Below are 23,355 nucleotides of genomic sequence, written 5' to 3'. Positions count from 1 at the left end.
AGCAGGACCTGAAGCGCAAATCCAAAAAAAGAGGCCGGCTCGAATATGTTTAAATCAACCACGCGGACTCCCGCTTATATACCAGGCTGTAGCTTTCTTTCGAGGAGAGAGATGCACCAGCAGCTCGTCTCCCACCACCTCGCTTTCATCGTCTTGAGAATCGTGGACCATAGCCGTTGGACGTCGTTCGTAAAGGGGCGCAAATCGTCGTAAAGGAATCGTCTGATGGTCATTACAATTTCGGTATCCGCATCCACGTCCGCGTCCACATCCGCATCTGCATCCGCAACCCGCTCTCGACGCCCAAACCAAATCCACCCTCGACGGCGTGCTGCCTTCTGCTGCCGGTGCAGAAAATGATGAGCATTCGGAGATTTCGAGCGAGCCCTTTAGAGAAATTGACACTTTCTCTTCTTCCTCTTAAGGCCCCCTACCACGGGAGCTTGTGTCTTCCCATCGCCTGCGGACGCAGCTAACGCGGCAGGCGTCTCCATGTTCCTCCGGTCGTTGGCCACAACAGTCATGATGGCCTGCTCGAAGATTTCGTCGACACCTCGCATTTCCTTACTGCTGCACTCCATATAATGGGCTCCCATCTTCTTGGCAACAGCCATTCCCTGCTCTGCGGTGACAGGCGTGAGTCCCTGGGTCTTGAGCATGTCGATGCAGGATTTCTTGTGTCGGAGATCTGATTTCAGGCCGACCAGAATCAGGGGGGTGTAAGGGCAGAAATGCAGAACCTCGGGGTACCACTGTGGCCAGAGTTAGCAGATTTGAAGACGCCGACGAGTGACGTATGCCGGTTCAGATTAAAGGGGGGAAAGAGAAAGGGGGGGCCATGCCTTATCCATGACATTGTCCAAAGAGTTGGGGCAATCGATGGCGAAACAAACGAAGATGAGGTCGGTTTCCGGGTACGACAAGGGACGGAGGCGATCGTATTCTTCTTGGCCGGCGGTATCCCACAAGGCGAGCTCTACCGTCTTGCCGGTGGGCGGGTGCGTCGGGTAGGTGATGTAGTTTTCGAATACTGTAGGAACATATTTCTGCCCGCGAGGGAGGCGGCCGTCAGTATCCGTTTTCTCGTGCAAGATACGCGACAAAACAAAAAGGCGACAAGGCTGCGGCCGCGGCTGGAGCCTTGGGGGGTTGCTTACCTCTGGGAAATAGCCCTGGCTGTAGCTGATGAGCAGACATGTTTTGCCGCATCCACCGTCTCCTACAACGACAATCTTCTTCGAATATGTCGGGGCCTCCGTTACGTGAGTCGCTGCTGAATCGCGGCCTGACGATGAGCTCATGGTTGTACTGACAGTTCCCTCGCTGGAGCGGGTGCGCTGGCCGCGCTTCTCGTTGCTGCCCGTCGCATATTGCGAGTTGCGGTTCTGATACGCCGCCATGATGGGAGCGGGTGCTGGGAGAGAGAGCTTGTCTCAGGCAGCCAATGGTGGTCTCCTCTCTCGACTGGAATGCTGAAGCTGCTTCAACAAAGAATAGGAGTGGGCACCGCGGCAGAAACAGAGGATCCGGCCGGCATGCAAGTAAAGGAACAATGCGGTGTAAGGGCAAAAGAAAAAAAAATAACACGAAAAAGAAAAAAAGAGATTAGATGAATAAAGCAGCTGCGGCGGTGTGGGATACGATGCGGCGACTGTTCGACTGTAGCGCAGCCCCCGTAGCTGAAGGTTTGCAAGACGGACGGGATGCAGAGGCTGGGGGGGGAATGACGATGTTGTACTTGGCTCTGCTGTTGCTATTGCTGTTCGCTCCGGGCAACGAGACAGTTGGTGGGACAAGGACTTGTTGCTGCAGCTGGTGCAGACGGGGGACATGGAAACCGGAGCCCAAAGGGCTGAGTAAACAGTTGGCCGGGCAACGGATGGCGGTGCACTGACGTGACAGACATTGGCGAGTGGCTGGGGCGGGTTGTTCCGGCTCCGAGGTTGGTCCGTGCATTAGCCGCTCGCGAAAATTCTAACTTGTCTAGTTCAGTCTGTGTAGACGCGAGCACGGCGAGTCGAAATTTGCAGTATAAAGCTCTTTTTTCTTTTTCCACCACACGTGGATTCTCCTTTTTTAATTTCTTCTTCTTCCTTCTTGCTTTTGTGCAAAGTCACCATGGATCTCGCTCCGCCCAGCAAGTACGTGACGCTCGTTTCCGGAGACGGTTTCGAGTTTGTCGTGCTGCGTGAGGCTGCCATGGTGAGCCCGATCATCAAGGGCATGCTGGACCCGAGGAGTGCGTGAAGAACACCCCGGGAACCACCAATATCTCTTATTTGTTCCTCTGCCTGCTCACATGTTTGTGCAGGTCAATTCGTCGAGGCCAAGGACGCCAGATGCGTGTTCCAAGAGATGAGGTAAGATGTACAATGCACAGCGATGAAATGTCTGCGTGGGGTGACGACAATTCACGAGCATTACTTGACAGAACGCTGCCATCTCACCCAGACTCATTGTCTCGGGAGAGTGTGCTCGCTGGTCTGGCTGATATTGCAACTACACTTGAACCGACCAAGAGAAAAAACCACCTTGGAAATGCCTGCTGCCATGATTCCACATCGTGTCCGAACTGGCTGACTGACTCCTCCCGACAGCGGAATGGTGCTCGACAAAGTGGTCGAGTACTTCCACTACTGGTACCGTTACAGAAACAGCGAAGACGTGCCCGACATGGACATTCCTGTAGAGCTCTGCCTTGAGCTGTTGGCCGCGGCCGATTACCTGGGCTTGGATCAGTAAGCCATGTGGGAGTCGAGCTATAGGCGCTTCTAACATTATTTAACAGGGCCAACATGAGCACGAAATGAATGGTGCACTGCCATGGATGATCTATGAAGAAGAAGAAGAAGATTATGAGACGAAATATGATACCACACCGATTACGAACTAGAAGAGGAAAGCAATGCGCCTCGTCCCTAATACTAAGAATAACGAATCACAGCAGCAACTTGTGTTTACAGTGATACTCATGATGATGATCCTTTGGTGACATCCATCTCAGCATATGCGTTCCTCTCTCACTCCTCCGTGGGTTGAACGTCTATTAGATTTGGAAGATTGATTGCACTCCTCTCACTCTGCTTGACTCGCAATTCTTACATTGAGATCTCGCTTTTTTTGTAGGGGCACATGCTTAGCTGAATGCTTTACTCTTTGTAAACGTACCACTCTCCGTATTACTTGTACTGATGGAGTAACATGTCCTACGAATCCATAAATGTATATGATCAACGACTTGTTACTTTACAATTGCCAACGAAAACATCCCTTAAACATGGACAAGGAAAGATGACTCTTTCATTCCTGTATATGCATGCAGATGCAGCAACTGTGACTCTTACAAGCAAGCCACAGTGGCTGCATATCAAGCTCTGTGACTCAACTCAATCCTGGCTGGTGCAAAATATCCCAGTTCCGATGAACCATTCATAATCGTAGGCGTCGGCCCTTCTTTTTAGGGCGAACGGGTTGATAGCAGTGATTCTGGCTGGCCTGGAGGCTATTTTCATGCTGTCTAGCAAACATATCAGACACCTTTTACGCCCAGTCCCATTGGCGTGGACACGCGCTAAGCCCAACTCATTCACCTTTCTTTTTCGACAACCCTTTGGGCATTCGACCTCGAAAATGGCAGCATTCGAATCTCAGGGTGTTCGCATTGCTGTGGAGGGCTGCGTGAGTCTCTCTATACTGTGTCTCTGTCGGCTGTTGGTGATGAACTTCAATTGACTTGCTTTCTTTTCTCAGGGCCATGCCAAGCTCAACGCGATATACACCTCCGTCGAGCAGTCTGCCCAAGAGCGCGGCTGGGATGGCGTCGATGTGCTTATCATTGGAGGTGATTTTCAGGTACTTACCATATGAGCTATCTAAAGTTATGTGCATGCTGCTGATATTCGTAGGCTGTGCGCAATGCGGCCGACTTGACTGTCATGTCCTGTCCCGTCAAGTATCGCAAACTCGGCGACTTTCACGACTACTACGCCGGCAGAAAGAAAGCGCCCTACCTGACCATTTTCATCGGCGGGAATCACGAGGCTGCCTCCCATGCTTGGGAGCTCTACTACGGCGGCTGGGTTGCTCCCAATATCTACTATCTCGGGGCTGCCAACGTCATCCGGCTGGGGCCAATTCGCATTGCTGGCATGTCTGGAATTTGGAGAGGCATGAACTACCGCAAGCCGCACCATGAACGGATTCCTTTCACTGGCAGCGACGTCAAATCGTTCTACTCGGTTAGAGAGATTGATGTTCGAAAGTTGTTGCTGCTACAGACGCAGGTTGACGTCGGCCTAAGCCACGACTGGCCACGACAGGTCGAGACTCACGGAGATCTCGATGCATTATTCAGAATAAAGCCATTTCTGAGACGCGAATCTATGGATGGGTCTCTCGGCAGTGTGGCTGCGGAATATGTCATGGACCGGCTACGACCACAGTACTGGTTCTCTGCACATCTACATGTGAAATTCGCCGCCCTCAAGAAGTACGATGCATCAGGTGCAAAAGAGGTTGTTCAGGTGGATAACCCCCCTGAAGCGGCACCTCCTGTCCAAGATAATCCTGACGAGATTGACTTGGACATGGACGACGAAGATGTCGAAAAGCCTGGCGATACCACCAAAGATGTGACTGCAGAAGCTGGGATAACTACTGGCGATGTTCCTGAAGATCTGAGAGCACAGCTGCCAGCATCATTTGCTCGTCCCACAGCAAAGCCGAGGCGCACACCAGGCCAACCAGTCCCCCCAGGCATCAAAAACAAAGAAGTCCGCTTTCTATCATTAGACAAGTGTCTACCTGGACGACATTTCCTTCAGCTATGCGAGGTTCAGCCGTTCAAACAGGAGCAACTATCACTACATCCACCGCAAGCCTCGGGCCCTCGGTATCGACTTCAGTACGATGCTGAGTGGTTAGCCATCACACGTGCCTTTCACAAATTCAACATCTTTGGTGATCACACAGCCCAAGTGCCTGAAGATTTAGGCGAGGAGAACTATCTCCCCCTGATTGAAGCAGAGAGGGCATGGGTTGAAGAGAATATTGTGCAAAAGGGGAAGATAGATGTGCCGGAAAACTTTGAGATCACAGCGCCTCCATATGTTCTCGGCACGCCTGAGATTGTCAATAACCAGCCCGACGAGTACACAAACCCGCAGACTACAGCATTTTGCGAGCTTTTGGGCATTGACAACCTGTGGGATGCTAGTCCGGAAGAGAGGAAGCAGAGGAAAGCCAAGGGGCCGCGTCAAGAACATGACGTGGGTCACGGTCGCGGTGGTGGAGGCGGAAGAGGGAGAGGGGGCCATGCTTTTGGACGGGGAAGGGGAAGGGGTAGAGGAGGAGGCGGAAGAGGAGGAGGATTCAGTAGGGGCTAGATGGAGAGAAGTGGTGATGATCAAATGGGCAATATCGCTGCCTTCGAGCTGGAACGGGGCCATCTAATCCGGCATACTGTATGTACAGAGTATATTCGAGCATGGGGCAAATTAGCAGCCGTTCTGTTCCTGCAGAGCGCTGAGATGATACACGGGTTGCCCCTATAAGCCAATGTTTACCACCAGAAATGACTGTGGGTGCCGTGGGGATAAGGAGTCTTGGTGTTTGTTTACCCACTCCTTTCCTGTGTGCTAATGCACGTCTTACGCACGAACTTTCTCAGCAGTTCGGCATGCCGTAAACGGTGGATAACAATCAATGCGCATTTGGCATCACGAACGAATAGAATCGCCAGGCTTCCATGTTGTCTTTCCGGCCCACATGCATCACATAGATTAAATTCGATGGGAATTGTGTATCGTATGGAACGAGTACAGATTAGTAAAGTATCCGAATGTAAACATCGCAGAATATTACCTCTAGGCAGCTGTTGTTATTGTCACCGCCAGTTTTCTATGGAGCAAAAAGGGCCTGTGCTATTGACATGACAAAATGTTGATGCAATGTTAGTAAGGCGGCTAGTTCGGCGAGATGATTTTCCGTAAATGCATTCCAGTCGCGAACGTGAAACAGACGGGCATCGTCGCTCGTGCCTTTTGGCGGCCAATGTCCGTTTTGCTTATACGGGAGTTAGAGCAAGAAAAAGATGGCTGTTATCCGGGTAATCGGATATACCTCGAATATGCGCCCAAGTGGCGGTATATCGTGATGAAAGCTTAACAAACGCCATCTAAAAGGGGATCCCATTATCGTGACATGCTTTTGTCTTTCCTACTCAATGCCGGCAACACTCCCTCATTTTCTCCTACCAATATGTCGAGAATCATGATCAATTAGATTTCTTTTGTTGTCTTCCCAATTTGAACCGTTTCCTTTCCTTTCATCATGATCATGGGGCATCTGCAGAATCTCATAACATGGGCGAAAGTGTCCGGCGTAGTCATCAGAGGCATCGAGCCCAGCAGCATCCCTGGCAGAGGCACAGGGATTCTCGCTACGCGCAAAATCAAGGTAAACAGCGGACCTGTTGGGTGTCTCACTCGCACTTGGATGGGTCTAACGTTTTGCTCGCCCAAAAAAAAATAGGCTGAAGAGGAGATCCTGACGGTGCCTCTCCGGGTTCTTCGCCGCTTGGAGTCGGTGTCTATGAGCGTGCGGGAGAAGTTGCCCGCAGACACGACTATCCAGGGGTTGCTGGCTGCGGACCTGGCACTCGACAATAGTCCTTACTTTAAGCCGTGGAAAGCTGTGCTGCCAAAGATGAAGGATTTCGAAGCAGGCATTCCCATGTTGTGGCCGAGGGAGCTGAGTGATCTTTTGCCTCTGGAGTCAAGAGATAACCTCCGGAAACGTGAAAAGGAGTTTCAGAGCGGCTGGAGTGTCTTCAGGGATGCATTTCCGGAGGTTCCGTATGAGGAGTATACGTATGCCTGGATGATTGTCAATACACGGACGTTTTACAACGAGACGCCGGAGACGTTGAAGTACCCCTGGGAAGATAGGCTGGCGTTAATTCCAGTGGCCGACTTGTTTAACCATTCAGATGATGGGTGTAAAGTGTATTATTCGCCTGATGCGTATCATATAGTTGCGGATCGGGCGTACAGGAAGGGTGAAGAGCTGTTCATCTCATACAGTAGGCACTCTAACGACTACAACTTGCTGGAATATGGATTCATCCCTGATGAGAATCCGTCTGATGACGTCTACATTGACGATGTGGTGTTTCCCAAGTTGAGCAAGAGTCACAAGGAAGAACTCAAGAAGCGAGATTTACTGGGAGAGTATCCTCTGGGCTCTTCGACCGAGGAGTTTCGCCGCACGCAGGGAGTCTTGCGTTTGCTCTGCTGTACGACAAAGCAGTTTCATGAGTTTCTTGACGGTAAGGAAAAGGGGCGGCTTGTTCAGGATCGGGTTGATGAATACCTTGTTGGCTTACTTGAGGAATTGTTGAGTGATGTTGTTGTGAAGCGGTTGCAGCAGATTGAGGAACTGAAGGTTGGAAGGGAAGACCAGAGGGCACTTCTGGCGAAACGATGGATGCAGATTGAGGGATTGGTGAGAAAGAAGATTGAGACTTATCGACTTGGCTCGAATTAGAGGGGCTGTATTAAAGGTAATGGGATAGAGGGGATAATGGATGGGCATCTACATTATACACGACATAACACACCACAATTATAGAATGGGGAATTAGAGGGATGGAGTTGCTTCTGACAAGCCAGGTAAAATAGATTGTTCGTTTCTTGCGTTGATGCCTTTTTTGTCTATATCCAAATTTAAACTTGACTCGCAAACATCAAGGCTCCTAGGCAGAGATAGACTTTTGTATAACCATTTACTTCTGCCGAATAGCCGGCCTCGAAGCCAGGAGTTTGTCACACACCAGTGATTCTGCCTTTTTGCAACCGAACCATCTCCAATCAGTTACTGTTCCATCTTTGAGCAGCTAATCTTTCATAGTTGAATAAAACCGTTGGAATCCCAATCCAACTGCAAATTAAAGTCGCTCCCTCATCCAAACAGACTTTCATTTCGGTCGCAGCAGATAGCACCAGTGAAAGATGTCCGGATCAGTCGCTGCATTTTTCGGCGTCGGAATCTTTGCCAAAACCTCGACGTTAAAAGGAATCTCGCCAATGTCAAATCGTGACTCAGAGTAACTCATTGAAACCCAAACGGCGTCATCCGCAAGACATTCCCTAACGCAATGGGCCATGTTACGGACCTGCTCGTCTCCGCCGCATGAGATGGCATCCGCGGTGCTCTTGTCGACGACAAGGTCGAATTTGTCGTTGTTGTGTGTTTCTTGGTCATTGCTGTTGCTTGATGATAATAAAGATTTTGTAGCGTCTGCTACTGAATACTTCATCTTGACATCGCCAAAGGCTTGTTGCTCAAGTTGTCGTCCACGTTCCACTGCTAGAGGCTCATAATCGACATTTGTGACGTCTAGAAAGCCTAGTTGACGAAAGTGGTTGTGTAAGTCGCTAGTCCCGGAGCCGAGGTGTAGGATACGAGCTGATGAAGGCTCAAGGTTGATAAGAAGAGGTTTTAGGATTGAAATGAAGTCGGCGGAACTCAGCAGCCATTCGAAGGAGGTTTCGTTGGCGAAGCGGTGATGCCAATAGGTTTGTTTGTCAAAGTCGGTGGGCATGGTTCGTATTATTCAAGGCAAGTTTTATCAGGCAAAATTAACAAGAGTTATCAAAGATCAATGTCAAGTGGAAGACAAATTGGGAGCGATTGGTGCAGAGATCATGACGTGAGGCGCGGTGCTAAATCGAGACGGGCACGGACAGGTGGGGCCGTGGATAGATCTGTTCTGCTGAGTTTAAATAAGTAAGAAGAATGAGAGAGGTTTGAATTGAGATTAACCACAGGTTAAGAGGGCTGTGTGAGCATAATAGAGTAGAACAGCAGAATACACACAGTACAAGTTGAGAACCCCTTTTCGGTTCATATGCACCGAGCATGTACCTATCCATGAGTTCGATTCTCGGCTGGCAAAGTTCCACCCAGACTTATGATTTACACCAACCTCGAGCACAAGGGAATCGCACACACAACATCGAGATGTTTAATATAGCAAACATTTTATCATAGCAGGAGTAAGCTCTAAATATATCTAAAATAATAACCGTCAAATCCACCTTTCATACAAACTAACTTGCCACAAACCGAGTATGTGAGAGGGTTTTCACTCTGTAAACCCATGCTAACCTGAAAGCTTTCGCTACCTAGTCTAATAGAAGCATACAACAAATCTGAAGGCATTACATCTTGCGGAGTAACAATGCTCGTGTCAACAATGCCCGTGTATTGGTTCCTGGAGGTGTCATGAGCCAATGGGGTTGGGGTAATTGGAGAGGATAGGTATCCCCCAAGGGGCCTGGCTCCGCGGCTCAAAGATTCCATACGAGAGTGCCACGAATGCCACGACTGCCACGGCTGCAACGGCTGCAAATATATATAACGATTGGAAAAATATCTCGGTATTTGGTTCCTGGATTCTTGATTCCTCCATTTCTGGTTCCTGGGCTTTAGATTCCTGGCTTGGTCTATATTTGAAGAATTCACCTTCAAATGTACCGACTTCTTCTGGACTATCTTGCCACAACCCGATATTGTGGAGAATTTCCTTGTCGACTCCAAGCTCGTCGGTGAGATATGCTATTGTGTCCTGTCTGGATTGCCTCAGTTTTCTGAACCTGACGGCACGCGTGCGCTCAGGACGCCTGCTCTGGCGGAGACATTCGATTGCCGAGTCCTTCCCAATGACTTCCACCATCAAGGCCAGCATGTCTTTCAACCCGCGATATGCGGCGGCGGCAAGAGCACTGCCATGGTTCCCGTGATCGAGCACCATGGCGGGTTTAGCACCAGCTTTGAGCAGAAGTGCCAGCACATCCTTGGGATGTGCGAATTCAAATTCATCCCTTTTCTCGTCTGATCTTGGTTTGCAATAGTAGAAAATCGTCGATTCTAATGCACTGCCAGACTGACCACTGTATAATGGCAGATTAGGGTCTGCGCCGTTGTCGAGAAGGAGCTGTATGGTTTTCACGCGGTCCGGCTCAAAGTCCCCGCCTAGGCCAGCCGAAGTAACGGCAGCGGCAAGGGCGCTCCCAAATTTCTCTGCGTGATGAGGACGGTGATTCACATCCACTCCAGCCTCGAGCAGATCCTTGGCTGCTTGTAGATCGCCCAATCTTGCAGCTTCGAGCAGGGAGTTTCCAGAGACTGAATTGAAGAGGCTGTGGCTCGCAAGCCAATAGATCAGGCCGGGATGGCGGGCTGCCCCCAGAATGGCACCTGGTTTCTCCTCAAAGTAATTCGCGATGCGGAAATTCCCATGCCTCTCTAACAGCAAAAAGAAATCTTTGTGACCTTCGTGTATCGCGTTTCGAATTGCGGGCCCAAGTTGAACCGAATCCAGCTCATCCATCGTGCTCAACAAACATCTGCAAACTTCCATACACCCGCCCTGTGCCGCAAGTGCAAGCCCTCTATACCTGACCTTGGTCAGATCAACTGGCCTATTGCTAACGTAATTCTCCCACCAATCTTGTAAAACGTAATAAAGCCCGTAGCGGCACATGCTGAGCCAACAAATGTCAGAGGCGTTCAACCCATCCCAAGGAGGGAACCAAATGTCAGAGGCGTTCAACCCATTCCAAGGAGGGGACCTGCGTTTACACCATTTGATGTAGTAGGTGCTGCGCTGCTCTGGTGAGCCAAGAAATCGTCGCAGAGAGGCCACAAGTTGTGCATCCGGGGTTGCGCCCTCTGTTGCGCCCAACCATCGGTCATATCGTTCGACATACATGGGCCAAGCATTCATGAAATGATGTCTGAAAGGTATGTGATCAGAACAGAATTCCGGGTAGTCGGGGTCGTCTTTATGAGGTTCTAAAACAAGAACGTCCTCTTCAGGTTCTATAAGGATCTTGAGCTGTATGCTGGCGATGAACGCATGACAGTTCCCCAATATCTCGCTCCTGGATTCAAAGTATTCAGCCACTGAAGCATGTGGCAATGTCCACACTTGCTTCTCCGCATCAACCGTTAAGAAGTCTTGGCAAAGCAATAGTATCCGTCTGGGAGTTTGTCGCTCTTTCTCTACCAAATTATCTCCTTCAATTGTATATCGGATTGCTGTCACCAGCTGTTCGGTTTCTAACGGTACTAGAGCGCCCAACACCCACTTGATAGCGCGCTCAATCAAGGGCATGTCGTATGCGTGATCCTTTTTCAAAATGTTCCACATCTGGTCGTATGCCTCCATTAGATCGCCAGGAACTGTCTTGGCCCACAATTTGACCGCATCGTTCGATACGAGCTTATTCACTTGTTTGACCTGTAGATGGACCCATCGGAACCTATGATTAATAAATAGTATTAGTTTACCATAGTTAAACCTGGCGATATAGATAGTAACAGGGGGGTGAGGAATGAGGAATGAGTATGACTTACATCCCGCACTTTCGAGATGTAAAAGCTGCCCTGATCATTTCTTGGATTTCTGTCGGGTGACTCTGAAATGAGGGTGTAGAATAGAGCTTTGCATTAAGATATTTCCCAATATCAATCTGTTGATCGTCGCTATTAATCGTTATTATCCGCATTCCCTCAAATGCTCTTAAGTATTCCCGGTCTGGGCGACTGGATACAAAGAGTCTGACTGGGTCTTTCGCCTTTCTTATTAGTTCAACAAGAGTATTAGCTAGAATATACTTCTCAGTATCAGACTCATCCAAAGCATCAAGGACTATAGTAGTCCTTGGATAGAGGCTAAGCAAGTCCAAAATCAGTATTTCGCATTCTTTATAACTTAATCCTCTTTTTTCCTTTTTCGCCTTCTCATATGCCTGATTGAGGCTTTTTGGGACCTCGTCGAAGTATTCCCCGTCAGCCAGCTGGCGAACAAAGCTTCTAAGAACGACGAGGGGGTCTCGCGTCAAGGGTGTAGATCGGTTGCAGTAAAAGAACGCAAATCCTTCATCTCCAAGCGATGCATGTAAAGTTTCCTTTAGGTGATCAATGACTCGTGAGGTAAGGAATGTTTTGCCCGTGCCGACTAGATTGGGTTAGGAATAGGATATACGGGATACTAACAAACAGAGAAACTCACCATTTCCTTTGAGGTAAAGCACTGATTTATGTCGGCTTGCTTGCCATTGGCGAAAGCATTGGTGACTTATTAACCAGTCACCAGTACCTTCTACTCTTGACTCACTAAACTCGGAGTGGCTTTTGCCATATTCCTCTGAGCTAATATAGTCCATCAGTTCGTCCAGTTGGCCTTGATCAATCTGCCTGAACAACTTGATTAAGCCCTCATCAGCTCGTCTCAGTGGGGCCGACATTTCATCAAGCTTCTCCAGCATGTACTGTGTTCTTTGAAACAGTTTCGCATCTGTTTTGGCACTGCACCAAGCTTCACAGGCCTCCGCTTCCAGCACAACTTTTTGCTCTTTCTTTAATAGTTCGGAAACAAGGTTTGTAGCCTCATCAGGCCGAACAATGGCACTGAATGCTTGTTTCAAACTTCCACTTCTGAATACAATATCAGAACGGGCTAACAGCTCTATTGCTGCGACATATAAATCTCGGAGGGCATCGTGTAGGCTGGACACTATTTGCTCATCCGTATTTATCGCAGTGTAGCGCAACTGATATATCTGACCTCTGTGGACAATGCGTGTAAACCAACGAATTGTCCCGGTAAGGGCTAGCTTCTGGTCGACATGTTTGACTGGAATCTGTTATTGATTAATACTCCCGATGCTAGTAAATTGGGTGAATTTCGTAGACAGTTAGGGGCCTTACTTTCAGAAATGCCTTTCCGATAGCCCAAGGCGCACTGGCCTGCGGCGGCGCAAAATTCATTGCAATATCGCCGGCCATGGTGAGAAGGGAGACGACTTCGTTGACATGCTCGCGTAAAACGATTCTGCGGTCACCGATTACGATCTTGGAAGGCGTATCGTTGTCTTCGGCGAGAGTTTTGCTCTTGAGAAGAGTAATGAGTTCTGTTATTTGACCGTCTGGTTGCGACTGCTCCGTCGAGTTGAGTCCATGCTCTTGGATCCAGCGTTTTGTTCCATCGTTGACAATTTCGAATGCTTCTTTCCATAGATTCAAGGGTGGAGCTGGAGTCTCAGATACCTCTGCTTCAACAGCTATAGTAGCGAGTGCTGCCTCAATAATAGAAACCGGGGGTGATATTGTAATGGCCGGAGGAAAGGATGGAGCTGGAGTCTCGGGTGTTTCTTCAGTGGCTATAGTGGCGGGAGCTGCCTCGGTAATAGAGTCAGAAGGCAATATGATGATGGCCGGAGGAGAATTAGATGATGATGATTGGTCGGAACTAGGAGAGACAGATGGCTGAACGGCTAATGGAGGAGACAAAGATGGAGAAGTGGACAGTTTCTCGGAGCTTTGGGAAATTGTATCATCGTTTACTGATACGGTCGTACTCAAAGAGTGGGATGACATTTTAGTCTGAAGATGCGGCACGCCAGAGTGTGAGTTTCCATGTAACAATGCGGAAGCCGGATCTGCAGCTAGTGAAGAGCTTTTTTCAGGAGACTTAAATTTTCTCATAAGGGATTTCATCTTTACTCCTTTAGATGGTGAAGCATTCATCTTTGGCAGTACTGATGTAGGAGTTGAGACGATACAGATAAATGACATATATTTAGAGAGCAAGGAATAAGAATACAAGAGCTTATATAGATATTTACCTACTAGATTGACAAAATACTCGCATACAATATCCAATTTCTAAACTCGCGTTGTAAATCGCGGGGGTTGACAGGGGTGCTCTCCAATAGCAAGGCAACAGCAATCCTTTGCCTCATTTATATTAGCTGAACAGCCAATAACCATCGTCAGATAGGCGCTGGGCGCAGCTAACACGACCAACAACAAGGCGGAATCTGCTTCACCGAAATTTCTCCCATCGGGTGGCAAGGCTGCGTCCGCTTGATCATGGCAACATGCAGCTGCTTGGTGTGGTATGGCAAGCGCCTATTCAGATCACCGCGCTTAAAATTGTAGATCTAAGATGATGCTGCGATCCATTGAAAAGGCTGAAATAATACATGGATACTACATCTGCTTGTTAACATTTGGTAAACGCATCAAAGTATCACCGCTTCAAGTGGTTCTATAACAGCATATCTTGATGATCACGTATCCTATTTCAGCTGGGCTAGCGTAACAATGGACGATAATACATGCATGTATCCATCTTGTACGACTTCCGAGTCTCTATACTAGGCTCAACCCGTCTCAGGATCCATTACTCCATGTACCTACCCATAGTATTCCGTACAACCAACACCCACTGGCTACTAATTCTTTGCACAAACGATGTTCAAGCCATACGTTCCTGGAGGCGCAACATAGCACTCATCGGTCAAGTCCGCCGTCGTCCCTAAAACGACATCCGTGCAGTGCCTCGAAGGCGTATCGCCAGCCTGCTGGACAAAGTAGACTGTGCAAGTCTGAGTCTCGTTGGTCTGCAAAGAAGCAGGGATGGTCTGTCCAGGTGACAACTTGACGGCATCTCCGAACTGGAATGCCCATGCTTGACATCCGCCATCAGTCACAGTCTCAGTGAGAGTCTGGACTCCGTTTGCTGTGCAGTGTTGGGTGGTAGGAACGCTGCCGGGAGTGAAGAAGATGTCGAAGGTGAGTCCGTCGGCGGCAGCCGCGGGGGCAATTGCCATTGCGAAGAGTGCCTATATATAATTCATTTAATACTCAAGATGTTCAATGATTGAATATTATGTTCAACTTACACCAATGATGGAAAATTGCATCGTGAAAAGATGTCGGGGTGGCTGGCTGGTCCGGTTGAGGATGTTGAAAGAACTGCTCTCCTAAGCTGCAACAGCAGGTAGTTATAGGCTTCACGTTTCTGTGCCGAGTCACAGATTATGACATACATATAATATAATGTCCGGACGAGAAAACGGATCTCCGCGCCCTCTTTGTAAGGCTTAGGCAATCATTACATTGGTGCCGTGTCAACATGACCCGTCAGCTTAAAATGCTACTACCGCCGCCTACAATTTTTAAGGGGCTATTTACGGAAAATACACCATACCTATGAACCAGCTGTATCATTGTCAATTCATATCCTCGTTGAGACTGCCTTCTTCTCAGTCTCGACGATAAGAAATCACAATGATAGTTATTCAGTTCTCTTCGTCTCTGCCAGTTACATCTCTTCCCAATTGACATTTATCTACTTCAAGCAAATACATTGGCAGTTTAAATTCCTCTTACTAACAGAATAGATCAAAAATTCACGGATCCAAGCTTGTTTCGAGCATGAGAGCCGTAAATTAGCGTTTATAAGGTTACATTTTCATCCAAGATTCATGCAATGCTCACGTTATCAAGGTCTCATCAGCTATTCGTTTCCATCCTAGTGGCTATAATGAAACGATATAGGATTAGCATCACGGGTAGACTGGAAGATGTTTCACCGACGCTATTGCCGACTCCCGATCATATTCGTCATACGGAATACAATTTTCCGCCAAATGCCGTTCGAGATCTGCATCTTCTTTAAAGATTCCAAAGCTACTAATTCAGTGGCTAAATAGAAACAGCATATCAGTAAACTGCCTAGGTAGCTGCCAAATTTGTCAAGCGTTTTGCCTATTGCCTCTCTTGGTATGTTGATTGGAACGGCTAAATCGTCTATGACAGCGAACGACATAAGCAGTGCACCTAAACGGTTTATAAATGAAACAAAGATACCTGTATATACTAGTAACCTGACAGACAGTTCTGCCAAGTATTTTGCCTAGCTAAATCGCCTACGACAGCGAGTGACTTAAATTGATCGATTTAGAAATGGAGCAAAGCTACTACGTAATAAACCGACATGTTCTCCCAAGGATTCTGCCTATTGCCTTTCTTAGTATGTTGATTAGATTGGTTAAATCGCCTACGACAGCGAGCAATTTGAGCCGATCGGTTTACAAATAGAACGAAGATACTACGGGCATATATATCACGCTACAATGCATTTGGCGGGCTGGCATCACGACGCTACGCAGTGCGAAAGGGAATCTCAAGTGACGAACCTGGGTAGGAACACACAGACGCACACCATGTCGATACCGCTCTAACAGTGTCAGCAAGGGACGAAACACAGAGAGCAAAGAGAGAAATCATAACAAGAAAAGGAGTATGCACCTTTGGTTTTATAAATATCCCTAACAAAAAGTCCAACAAAGCGGTATGATTAGTACTGGATGCAAGTATTCCGGCAAAGGGAAACAAATAAAAGGAAATTCCCACACAATCCGTCAGCCGAGCCGTACTCCAGCTTCCCTGCGCTTTTTCAACTGCTGCGCCGTCGCCAGATTCATACCGGCGTTCTGGCTTGCGTCGAACATGCTCTGGGCCTCACGCCGCTTCTCATCATCAATCTTCTTCAGGCGCTTCTCCGTCTTGCCCTTGCCGCTGCCCTTTCCGTGGAACTGGTGACTGAGGTGCTTGAACGCCTCCTTTTGATCCAGTCTCCGGCCATGGTCGTCGACATATTTCAACTCAACATTTGGCTTGTAGCCTGCGTTGAACAGCTCGGCCATCCGCTTCGATTGCTGGTGGTCTCTGTGGGTATTTTGCTGACGAGCCCATTCCTCCCTTTCCCTGACGGACATCCGGTCTAGTCTGCCACTCATCCTATCACGTTCTCTCTGCTGTCGTGTTTGCTCATCCAGTTCTCCTTCCAATACTCGTTTCTTTGCAAGGAAATCTTCGCGAGCTTTGAAATCTTCATAATTTCCTCTATCAGAAGATTCGAGAAGACCTCGCTCTCGGAGCAAAGCGAGGGCTGCACCCATACCCGCGCCAACAACTTTTTCATCTTCAATACCCGCATCATCATCTTCTTCATTTTGTTCCCTTTTGATTCTCTCTTCCTCTTCTTTCTGGGCGGTGAGGAGGGCTTCTTGATGTTCCGCTGCGTAGTCGTCCATTTCGGCATCTTCGTCTTCATCGCCCATATGACGATCCTCCTCCAGCTCGGGACTTTTTGTGGCCTGCTTTTGCCTCCTCGACTGGCGGTCCTCGTCGTCTGGCTTGCTCAAGCCGGCGACAAATTCGGAAATCTCACCAATGACAAGACCGCCGCTTTGAGTTTCCTCAGGCTCCTCCCCATCCTCCTTGAGTTGTCTTGCGATATCTTCGGGACGTGTCCTTTTGCGCTTTTTTAGAGCATTCTTCCGTTGGATTGCTAGTGATGCTTGTAGATCGTCGTCATCAGCAAAGGCATCTGAAGTAGTAGCTTTCCGCTTTTTCGCCGTTAAAGACTCTTTAGAATCGACATCCATGGAGCCGGTATCCGCCGCCACTGTTTCTATAGGGAAGATGTCATCTTCATCATGCTGTTTTTGCCTGGTCCCCTTGCTTCCCTTCTTCTTCTTTGGCTTCTTCACCTTGATCTCTGATGGAGCAAGATAGTCGGATGAGGGTGCTGCGCCATCTATAGTAAGTTGTTAGCGGCGGTCACATTGGAACATTGTGGAAATAAAGGGAGATATGTACGCACCTATAATATCGTCAAGGCTTATTGACTGAATTTTCTTTCCTTTTCGCTCCGGTTGGCCGAGGATGTCTGAAAGCTCGGCAATAGCGCCATCGTCATCAAGGGTGAACTTCTTCGCCTTTTTGCCGTTGATCTCCTCGTCATACTGTGCCAGAATAGTGCCTTCGCCATCGTCATAATCATTAGGGTTGTAGCCTTTTAGCTTCTTTTTTAGATCCAGTCTCTCGGTGAGCTTCTCTTGTTCTTTAATGTTTAGGTTCTCAAGCTCATCTCCTTCTTCCTCATTCTCATCAATTGTCGTATCTTTCAGAGTAAGGACCTGTTCGTCTCCGTCTAGAAAGGCTGTTGAGTCGTGTGCAACCTTGATGCCAGCAAGGTCTTTGGAGGTGTACTGTATGGCAGCGGCAGCGGCAGCTTCTGCTGCAGCAAGTTCCTCCTCGAGCTTCCTTGCCTTATCAATCTTCTTCTGCCTCTTCTTTTGGCCTGTCAACCACGCCTTCGCATCCATGTCGCCACCTTCATCTTCTTCGCCCAGTCCCTTCCCTTCGAGAAGTGCAAACCGCTGGGCCTTTTCACGGGCCTTTCGTACGGCGGCAGCCTTTTCTTCGCGTCGTTTCTTGGCAGCCTCGTCATCCTGAACTTTCTTGTAATTGTCGTAAGCTTGCGCCTGGCGACTCTCAACTGTACTCGCTGGTTCTTCGCCATCTGAAGCCTCGGCTTGGGGCGATGCGGCAGCTCCAGGTACCGGCAAGGGCTTCATGCCCAGCGATATCCGGATGCGGTTCGTCTCTTCGATCGTTGCCGCGTCCATGATGCTTTGATATTGCGGCAGAGGAGACGGATCTGGTTGAATTGTCGCGAATATGAAGGAAAGTCGGCCTAAAGCAATGACTGTTGATAGCAGTAGCTTGCTAAGGCTTATCGCCAGCTAAATCAGTTTTGCCGATATATCTCCGTTCACGTGATAATCCCCACTAACCCAATCTTATCGCAACGCCATATAATGCCGTATCGTGAAATTTTCTTCTAGGCTTTCTCTCCTTCTCAACAAACTACGGATCTGTGCTCAGCGGTCCTCTGCGTTCACGCGTTAGGGTCGACTGCTGTGCAGCTCGATAACTCTATGGAGCCATCAACTTGCTATGGTGTCAATCATCCTATCGACAGGTCCAAGAACAACTCGGCCTCTGGCTGCCTCATTCGCCGTCGAAAGATGGCTTGAGTGTTGTGGCTGGAGGATTCGGGGGCCCCATATTCCAACCCTTTTTTCCAAGGCCGTCGGCCGATGAGGTTGAGGAAAACCATGGGTTGCCTACATCACGATGCTAGTACTCCGTATTAGCAGTTCTACAGCGGCCGTTGAGCCTCATGTTAGCCTTCTGACCCGATGATGCCATCTGACTAGCTGTACGGAGTAAATATGATTTAATTGTGCAACGGGGACGATGAAAAAACATGCACGAAGTAACCCCGATGAACCGGGCGTGGAAGAAAGGATCCCTTGTTGGTGGGGCGAATGGGAAACTGCTTACATGCCTCGTGACAAGTTTTGTCGGGCCACGGCAAGCCTCTTGGGATTCTGTCAGTGGTGATAATTGCTGTATGATGACAGTATGTTGGCTGTGTGTTGTAGCAAACGCACCAAACACCTCATCAAGCCTAGCTTGGCGTGTGCTTGGATGAGTTTGATTACTTACTCCATCGCGCCTCAATGCATGTGAAGATCTACATACCTCAAAGGAGCAGCTTGGCTACGACGCATTACCTCATGCAGCCCGGCCCTTTTTCCTGTCCCTTTTCCTCCGCTTCACACCATGTTTTTGTTTTCTCCCATCTCCAGCACGTGTGAGGCAGCGAGGAAGCTCGGCCTTGGCACAGAGATCCAGACGCATATGCGAAGATCTTGGTCCACTGCAGGCTGTCATCACGAGCCCTCGGTTGCTTGTGAAACACAACTCAGCTCTCCAGAGTTCGTAGTAACGCCGACTCGGCGTCTTCTGCGCCACATCCAGCGCAACTTGCATGATGCTAGAAGCTGAAAATTTCTCTAATTGATGCCGTCTCGCCCATCTTGTCGCTTCTGGTAGGCACCAGACACGTGCTATCAATGCAGAACACACAAAAGTTCCGGCTATGTAAATGGGATTCGCAAATTCGAGGCCGTTGAGTCTAGGGTAGGGCGACTAGTACCGGAGGCTAGAGGCGGTAGTGGGCGGGAACCTGGCAACTGCAAACTCAGAAGAGACATGAGCCGGGATGCTGCCCCACGGGGGAGTTGGAGATGCGGAGCAGCCCCTTGGAGCTGTTGAAGCTTGCTCGGAGCTTTTGCTGACTATCGCTGGTTCGTTTTCGCTTCTTCTCACCGTGCTTTGGATGCTAGCCGATGGCCTGCCTGCTCCCTGCTCCCTTGCTCCCTGCCTCGCCTCCCCTCCCTCCCCTTAGCTGCGCATGTTCTCCTGACAGCGTGACTAATGACGCGTTGCCAGCCTATTCGCCTGACGCATCCTGGCATCTGAGTCTAGCTCGTCACGCTGACCAGGCAGAGCAGCAAGCCGCGGGCATGATTGGGCCGTGCCCTGGCTGGCATCAGCTGGCCATCCGCTGCCACCCGAGACCGCATCACCGACTCGTCGGATCTCTCCGAGAAAGAGCTGATCCTGGGCGGCGAGACGATTGAAAAAGGCCGTCAGATCCCGTATTCAGAGGGAAAGAGAGAGAGAGGCTCGTCTGTCTTACATTCAGCCAGCCCGCGTGAAGAGGAGACGACAGAAGGATAGAAGAGCCGAGCAGGCAAGAGCTGAATATCCCTGCAACTGTCCAACTTCTGTTTATTGCCATCGCCGCTGCTTGCTCCTTTGTTTCTATCCCGCAGCCACTGAGTGCAACCCGCCATATTCAGCCGGCTTTTCTTTTCACAGGTTTGCACCGCCCGTCGCGGCACTTGGGCCCCGGAGAATCGGCCCTTTCACAGCGTTGCGGCCCTCAGTTCCCCATGGGGATGATCCGCACATCCACTCTTGGCCCTGTAGACCTTTTGTCGGTCCGAGTCGGACTAAACTGAGTGTTGAGAGTTGTACCTACGCACGACGTTGCGGGCAACAGCTGATCTCATTGGACCAAGTCGGCAAAACGAAAGCCGTTGTTGTTATTGCGAGAAGTACTCTGACTCGGGGCGCCGTATCATAAAGATGCCTGCCTTCGCCATGGACCTGGCCACGAGCCACTCGGCATCGGCTCTGTCTCTCAACGTTTCCTCTCATACGTCCTCCTTCATTCCGCCCATCATGCACGTGCTGTCGACTGCTGTGCTACTCGGCTCAGTTGCCGTCCAAAAGGTTCTGGGAAGACCAGGATCAAACGGCCTATCCGGCGTCACAAAACGATCTGTGGATGACTTTATCAACACGCAGACTCCCATTGCACTAAACAACCTTCTTTGCAATGTTGGCCCTGATGGATGCCGTGCCTTTGGTACATCGGCCGGTGCTGTGATTGCATCTCCGAGCACAACTGACCCAGACTGTAAGTTTGACTTATACCGGCATATTCCTGATATGTCAAGTTTCTTATACTAACACGAGGGTAATTAATCAGACTACTACATGTGGACGCGAGATAGTGCTCTTGTCTTCAAGAACATTGTCGACCGCTTCACTCAGCAGTATGATGCCGGCCTGCAGCGCCGCATCGAGCAGTACATTTCTGCCCAGGTCACTCTTCAGGGCATCTCAAACCCCTCTGGCTCTCTCTCGGACGGGTCCGGTCTTGGTGAACCCAAGTTTGAGTTGACTTTGAGCCAGTTCACTGGCAACTGGGGTCGCCCGCAGCGCGATGGCCCAGCTCTCCGAGCCATTGCCTTGATTGGTTATTCGAAGTGGCTCATCAACAACAACTACCAGTCAACGGTGTCAAATATCATCTGGCCCATTGTGCGGAATGACCTCAACTATGTTGCCCAATACTGGTTAGTACAAGCTCGACGTCTTTTCGTCTTGTTTATGACTAATTCCAACACCTTCACTTTAGGAACCAAACCGGTTTCGACCTGTGGGAGGAAGTCAATGGTAGCTCGTTCTTTACCGTTGCCAACCAGCACCGAGGTATGTATCAACATCTCATGTGCGATACTTAGTCGGAATTAAACAATGCTGACGAGTTCTCCAGCTCTTGTTGAGGGCGCCACACTTGCTGTCACCCTCGGCCAGTCGGGAAGCACCTATTCCTCAGTTGCGCCTCAGATCCTGTGCTTCCTCCAAAGATTCTGGGTGTCGGGTGGATACATTGACTCCAACAGTAAGTCCACCAGCACCATATGCTTTGATGAAGCGCGATACTAAACAGCTTGCTATAGTCAACACCAACGAGGGCAGGACTGGAAAAGATGCCAACTCTCTTCTCGCATCTATCCACACGTTCGACCCTAGCCTTGGCTGTGACGCCTCTACCTTTCAGCCTTGCAGCGACAAAGCTCTCTCCAACCTCAAGGTTGTTGTAGACTCCTTCCGCTCCATCTACGGTGTCAACAAGGGCATTCCCGCTGGCTCTGCTGTCGCCATCGGCAGATACCCCGAAGATGTGTACTTTAACGGAAACCCCTGGTATCTCGCCACGTTTGCTGCTGCCGAGCAACTTTACGACTCCGTCTATGTCTGGAAGAAGACAGGCTCCATCACGGTGACTTCAACTTCTTTGGCCTTCTTCCAGGAGCTCGTTCCCGGTGTCGCGGCTGGAACTTACTCCAGTAGCCAGTCTACCTTCACGAGCATCATCAACGCCGTCTCAACATATGCTGATGGATTCCTCAGCGAGGCTGCCAAATACGTTCCCGCTGATGGTTCGCTCGCCGAGCAGTTCGATCGCAACACCGGCACACCTCTGTCAGCTGTTCACCTGACCTGGTCGTACGCCTCGTTTCTCACCGCCGCGGCCCGTCGGGCTGGCGTTGTCCCCCCCTCGTGGGCCAGCAGCGGCGCTAACTCAGTTCCTTCAAGCTGCTCGGGAGCTTCTGTGGTTGGATCCTACTCGCGTCCTACAGCCACGTCATTCCCACCATCGCAGACCCCCAAGCCTGGCGTTCCTTCTGGTACTCCCTTCACTCCCATTCCCTGTGCTACCCCGACTTCCGTTGCCGTCACTTTCCACGAGCTTGCCACAACGCAGTTTGGTCAGACTATCAAGGTCGCTGGTAGCGCTCCCGAGCTGGGCAACTGGAGCACGAGCGCGGCCATTGCTCTGGATGCCGTCAACTATGCCACTAACCACCCTCTGTGGATTGGATCGGTCAATCTGGAGGCCGGAGACGTTATCGAGTACAAGTACATCAACGTGGGCCAGGATGGTTCCGTCACCTGGGAGAGCGATCCCAACCACACCTACACTGTTCCTGCGGTGGCCTGTGTCACTGAGGTGGTTAAGGAGGACACCTGGCAGTCATAATAAGTGAAAGCATTGAGGTAACAGAGTACAGATTGCAGATGGCTCATGGAAGATTGCCAATAGAACAAGTGGGATATATCGGGCAACTAGTAGGGAAGAATGCTCTCCACGATGATGCTTTATAGCATGTATATTAATTTCGCGGTTATGAATCAGACATGAATATACGATATGATATGGAATAGCTTCTTGTATGAACGAGTCTCACTGCTTGGCCAATGTTTGTACTAGCATGTGACTTGAACGAAGTCCCTTTGCATTTCGAAGCTAAACTAATAAAGAAATGAGCAATAATCAATAACTAGAGCATGTGCAACACTCCATTTGCATAATAGCAGACAGAAAAGCAATGTCGTTTCCATCCTGATGAACTAGATAGTGCCTAAAGAAAGTAG

General features: G+C 49.5%; 9 protein-coding genes across 9 annotated transcripts; 4 read left to right on the top strand and 5 right to left on the bottom strand.

Moving 5' to 3' along the window:
- Window positions 1–389: 389 nt before the first annotated feature.
- Window positions 390–1,400, bottom strand: M431DRAFT_493395 (hypothetical protein; the record flags this gene model as incomplete). The annotated part of the gene is made up of 3 exons (XM_024917109.1): window positions 390–752; window positions 843–1,046; window positions 1,158–1,400. The coding sequence occupies 3 exons, from the start codon at window positions 1,398–1,400 to the stop codon at window positions 390–392; spliced, it is 810 nt and encodes a 269-aa protein (XP_024776604.1).
- A 619-nt stretch (window positions 1,401–2,019) lies between these two features.
- M431DRAFT_506659 (hypothetical protein) lies at window positions 2,020–2,948 on the top strand. Its single transcript, XM_024918838.1, has 4 exons — window positions 2,020–2,239; window positions 2,312–2,360; window positions 2,598–2,738; window positions 2,789–2,948. The coding sequence occupies exons 1-4, from the start codon at window positions 2,119–2,121 to the stop codon at window positions 2,808–2,810; spliced, it is 333 nt and encodes a 110-aa protein (XP_024776603.1). The 5' UTR covers window positions 2,020–2,118; the 3' UTR covers window positions 2,811–2,948.
- Window positions 2,949–3,630: 682 nt separating this feature from the next.
- Window positions 3,631–5,583, top strand: M431DRAFT_551073 (hypothetical protein; the record flags this gene model as incomplete). The annotated part of the gene is made up of 3 exons (XM_024921330.1): window positions 3,631–3,678; window positions 3,751–3,852; window positions 3,906–5,583. The coding sequence occupies 3 exons, from the start codon at window positions 3,631–3,633 to the stop codon at window positions 5,382–5,384; spliced, it is 1,629 nt and encodes a 542-aa protein (XP_024776602.1). The 3' UTR covers window positions 5,385–5,583.
- A 622-nt stretch (window positions 5,584–6,205) lies between these two features.
- M431DRAFT_506657 (hypothetical protein) lies at window positions 6,206–7,739 on the top strand. Its single transcript, XM_024918837.1, has one exon. The coding sequence runs from the start codon at window positions 6,592–6,594 to the stop codon at window positions 7,543–7,545; it is 954 nt and encodes a 317-aa protein (XP_024776601.1). The 5' UTR covers window positions 6,206–6,591; the 3' UTR covers window positions 7,546–7,739.
- Window positions 7,670–8,649, bottom strand: M431DRAFT_506656 (hypothetical protein). The gene has a single exon (XM_024918836.1). It carries the CDS (start codon window positions 8,600–8,602, stop codon window positions 7,976–7,978), a length of 627 nt encoding a protein of 208 aa, XP_024776600.1. The 5' UTR covers window positions 8,603–8,649; the 3' UTR covers window positions 7,670–7,975.
- Window positions 8,650–9,283: 634 nt separating this feature from the next.
- M431DRAFT_80932 (hypothetical protein) lies at window positions 9,284–13,446 on the bottom strand (the record flags this gene model as incomplete). Its single annotated transcript, XM_024922989.1, has 4 exons — window positions 9,284–11,327; window positions 11,422–12,025; window positions 12,080–12,710; window positions 12,778–13,446. 4 exons carry the CDS (start codon window positions 13,444–13,446, stop codon window positions 9,284–9,286), a joined length of 3,948 nt encoding a protein of 1,315 aa, XP_024776599.1.
- A 797-nt stretch (window positions 13,447–14,243) lies between these two features.
- M431DRAFT_112355 (hypothetical protein) lies at window positions 14,244–14,792 on the bottom strand. The gene is made up of 2 exons (XM_024911830.1): window positions 14,757–14,792; window positions 14,244–14,696 (listed from the first exon to the last, which is right to left on the bottom strand). The coding sequence occupies exons 1-2, from the start codon at window positions 14,775–14,777 to the stop codon at window positions 14,307–14,309; spliced, it is 411 nt and encodes a 136-aa protein (XP_024776598.1). The 5' UTR covers window positions 14,778–14,792; the 3' UTR covers window positions 14,244–14,306.
- Window positions 14,793–16,280: 1,488 nt separating this feature from the next.
- M431DRAFT_4021 (hypothetical protein) lies at window positions 16,281–18,335 on the bottom strand (the record flags this gene model as incomplete). The annotated part of the gene is made up of 2 exons (XM_024914873.1): window positions 16,281–17,461; window positions 17,528–18,335. 2 exons carry the CDS (start codon window positions 18,333–18,335, stop codon window positions 16,281–16,283), a joined length of 1,989 nt encoding a protein of 662 aa, XP_024776597.1.
- A 2,473-nt stretch (window positions 18,336–20,808) lies between these two features.
- Window positions 20,809–22,960, top strand: M431DRAFT_81392 (carbohydrate-binding module family 20 protein; the record flags this gene model as incomplete). The annotated part of the gene is made up of 5 exons (XM_024923035.1): window positions 20,809–21,046; window positions 21,119–21,488; window positions 21,551–21,624; window positions 21,689–21,817; window positions 21,876–22,960. 5 exons carry the CDS (start codon window positions 20,809–20,811, stop codon window positions 22,958–22,960), a joined length of 1,896 nt encoding a protein of 631 aa, XP_024776596.1.
- Between the last annotated feature and the right edge of the window lie 395 nt (window positions 22,961–23,355).

The sequence above is a fragment of the Trichoderma harzianum genome, assembly GCF_003025095.1.
Source record: "Trichoderma harzianum CBS 226.95 unplaced genomic scaffold M431scaffold_4, whole genome shotgun sequence".
Classification (NCBI taxonomy): Eukaryota; Fungi; Ascomycota; class Sordariomycetes; order Hypocreales; family Hypocreaceae; genus Trichoderma; species Trichoderma harzianum.
This window is presented reverse-complemented; position numbering and strand designations above follow the sequence as displayed.

Coding starts and splice junctions, on each gene's coding strand:
- M431DRAFT_506659 (XM_024918838.1), top strand. CDS start 2,119: ATGGATCTCGCTCCGCCCAGCAAGTACGTGACGCTCGTTTCCGGAGAC. Junction 2,240..2,311: donor GGGCATGCTGGACCCGAGGA/GTGCGTGAAGAA, acceptor ATGTTTGTGCAG/GTCAATTCGTCGAGGCCAAG. Junction 2,739..2,788: donor GATTACCTGGGCTTGGATCA/GTAAGCCATGTG, acceptor ATTATTTAACAG/GGCCAACATGAGCACGAAAT.
- M431DRAFT_112355 (XM_024911830.1), bottom strand. CDS start 14,777: ATGCAATTTTCCATCATTGGT. Junction 14,697..14,756: donor TGCAATTTTCCATCATTGGT/GTAAGTTGAACA, acceptor AATTATATATAG/GCACTCTTCGCAATGGCAAT.
- M431DRAFT_506657 (XM_024918837.1), top strand. CDS start 6,592: ATGAGCGTGCGGGAGAAGTTGCCCGCAGACACGACTATCCAGGGGTTG.
- M431DRAFT_506656 (XM_024918836.1), bottom strand. CDS start 8,602: ATGCCCACCGACTTTGACAAACAAACCTATTGGCATCACCGCTTCGCC.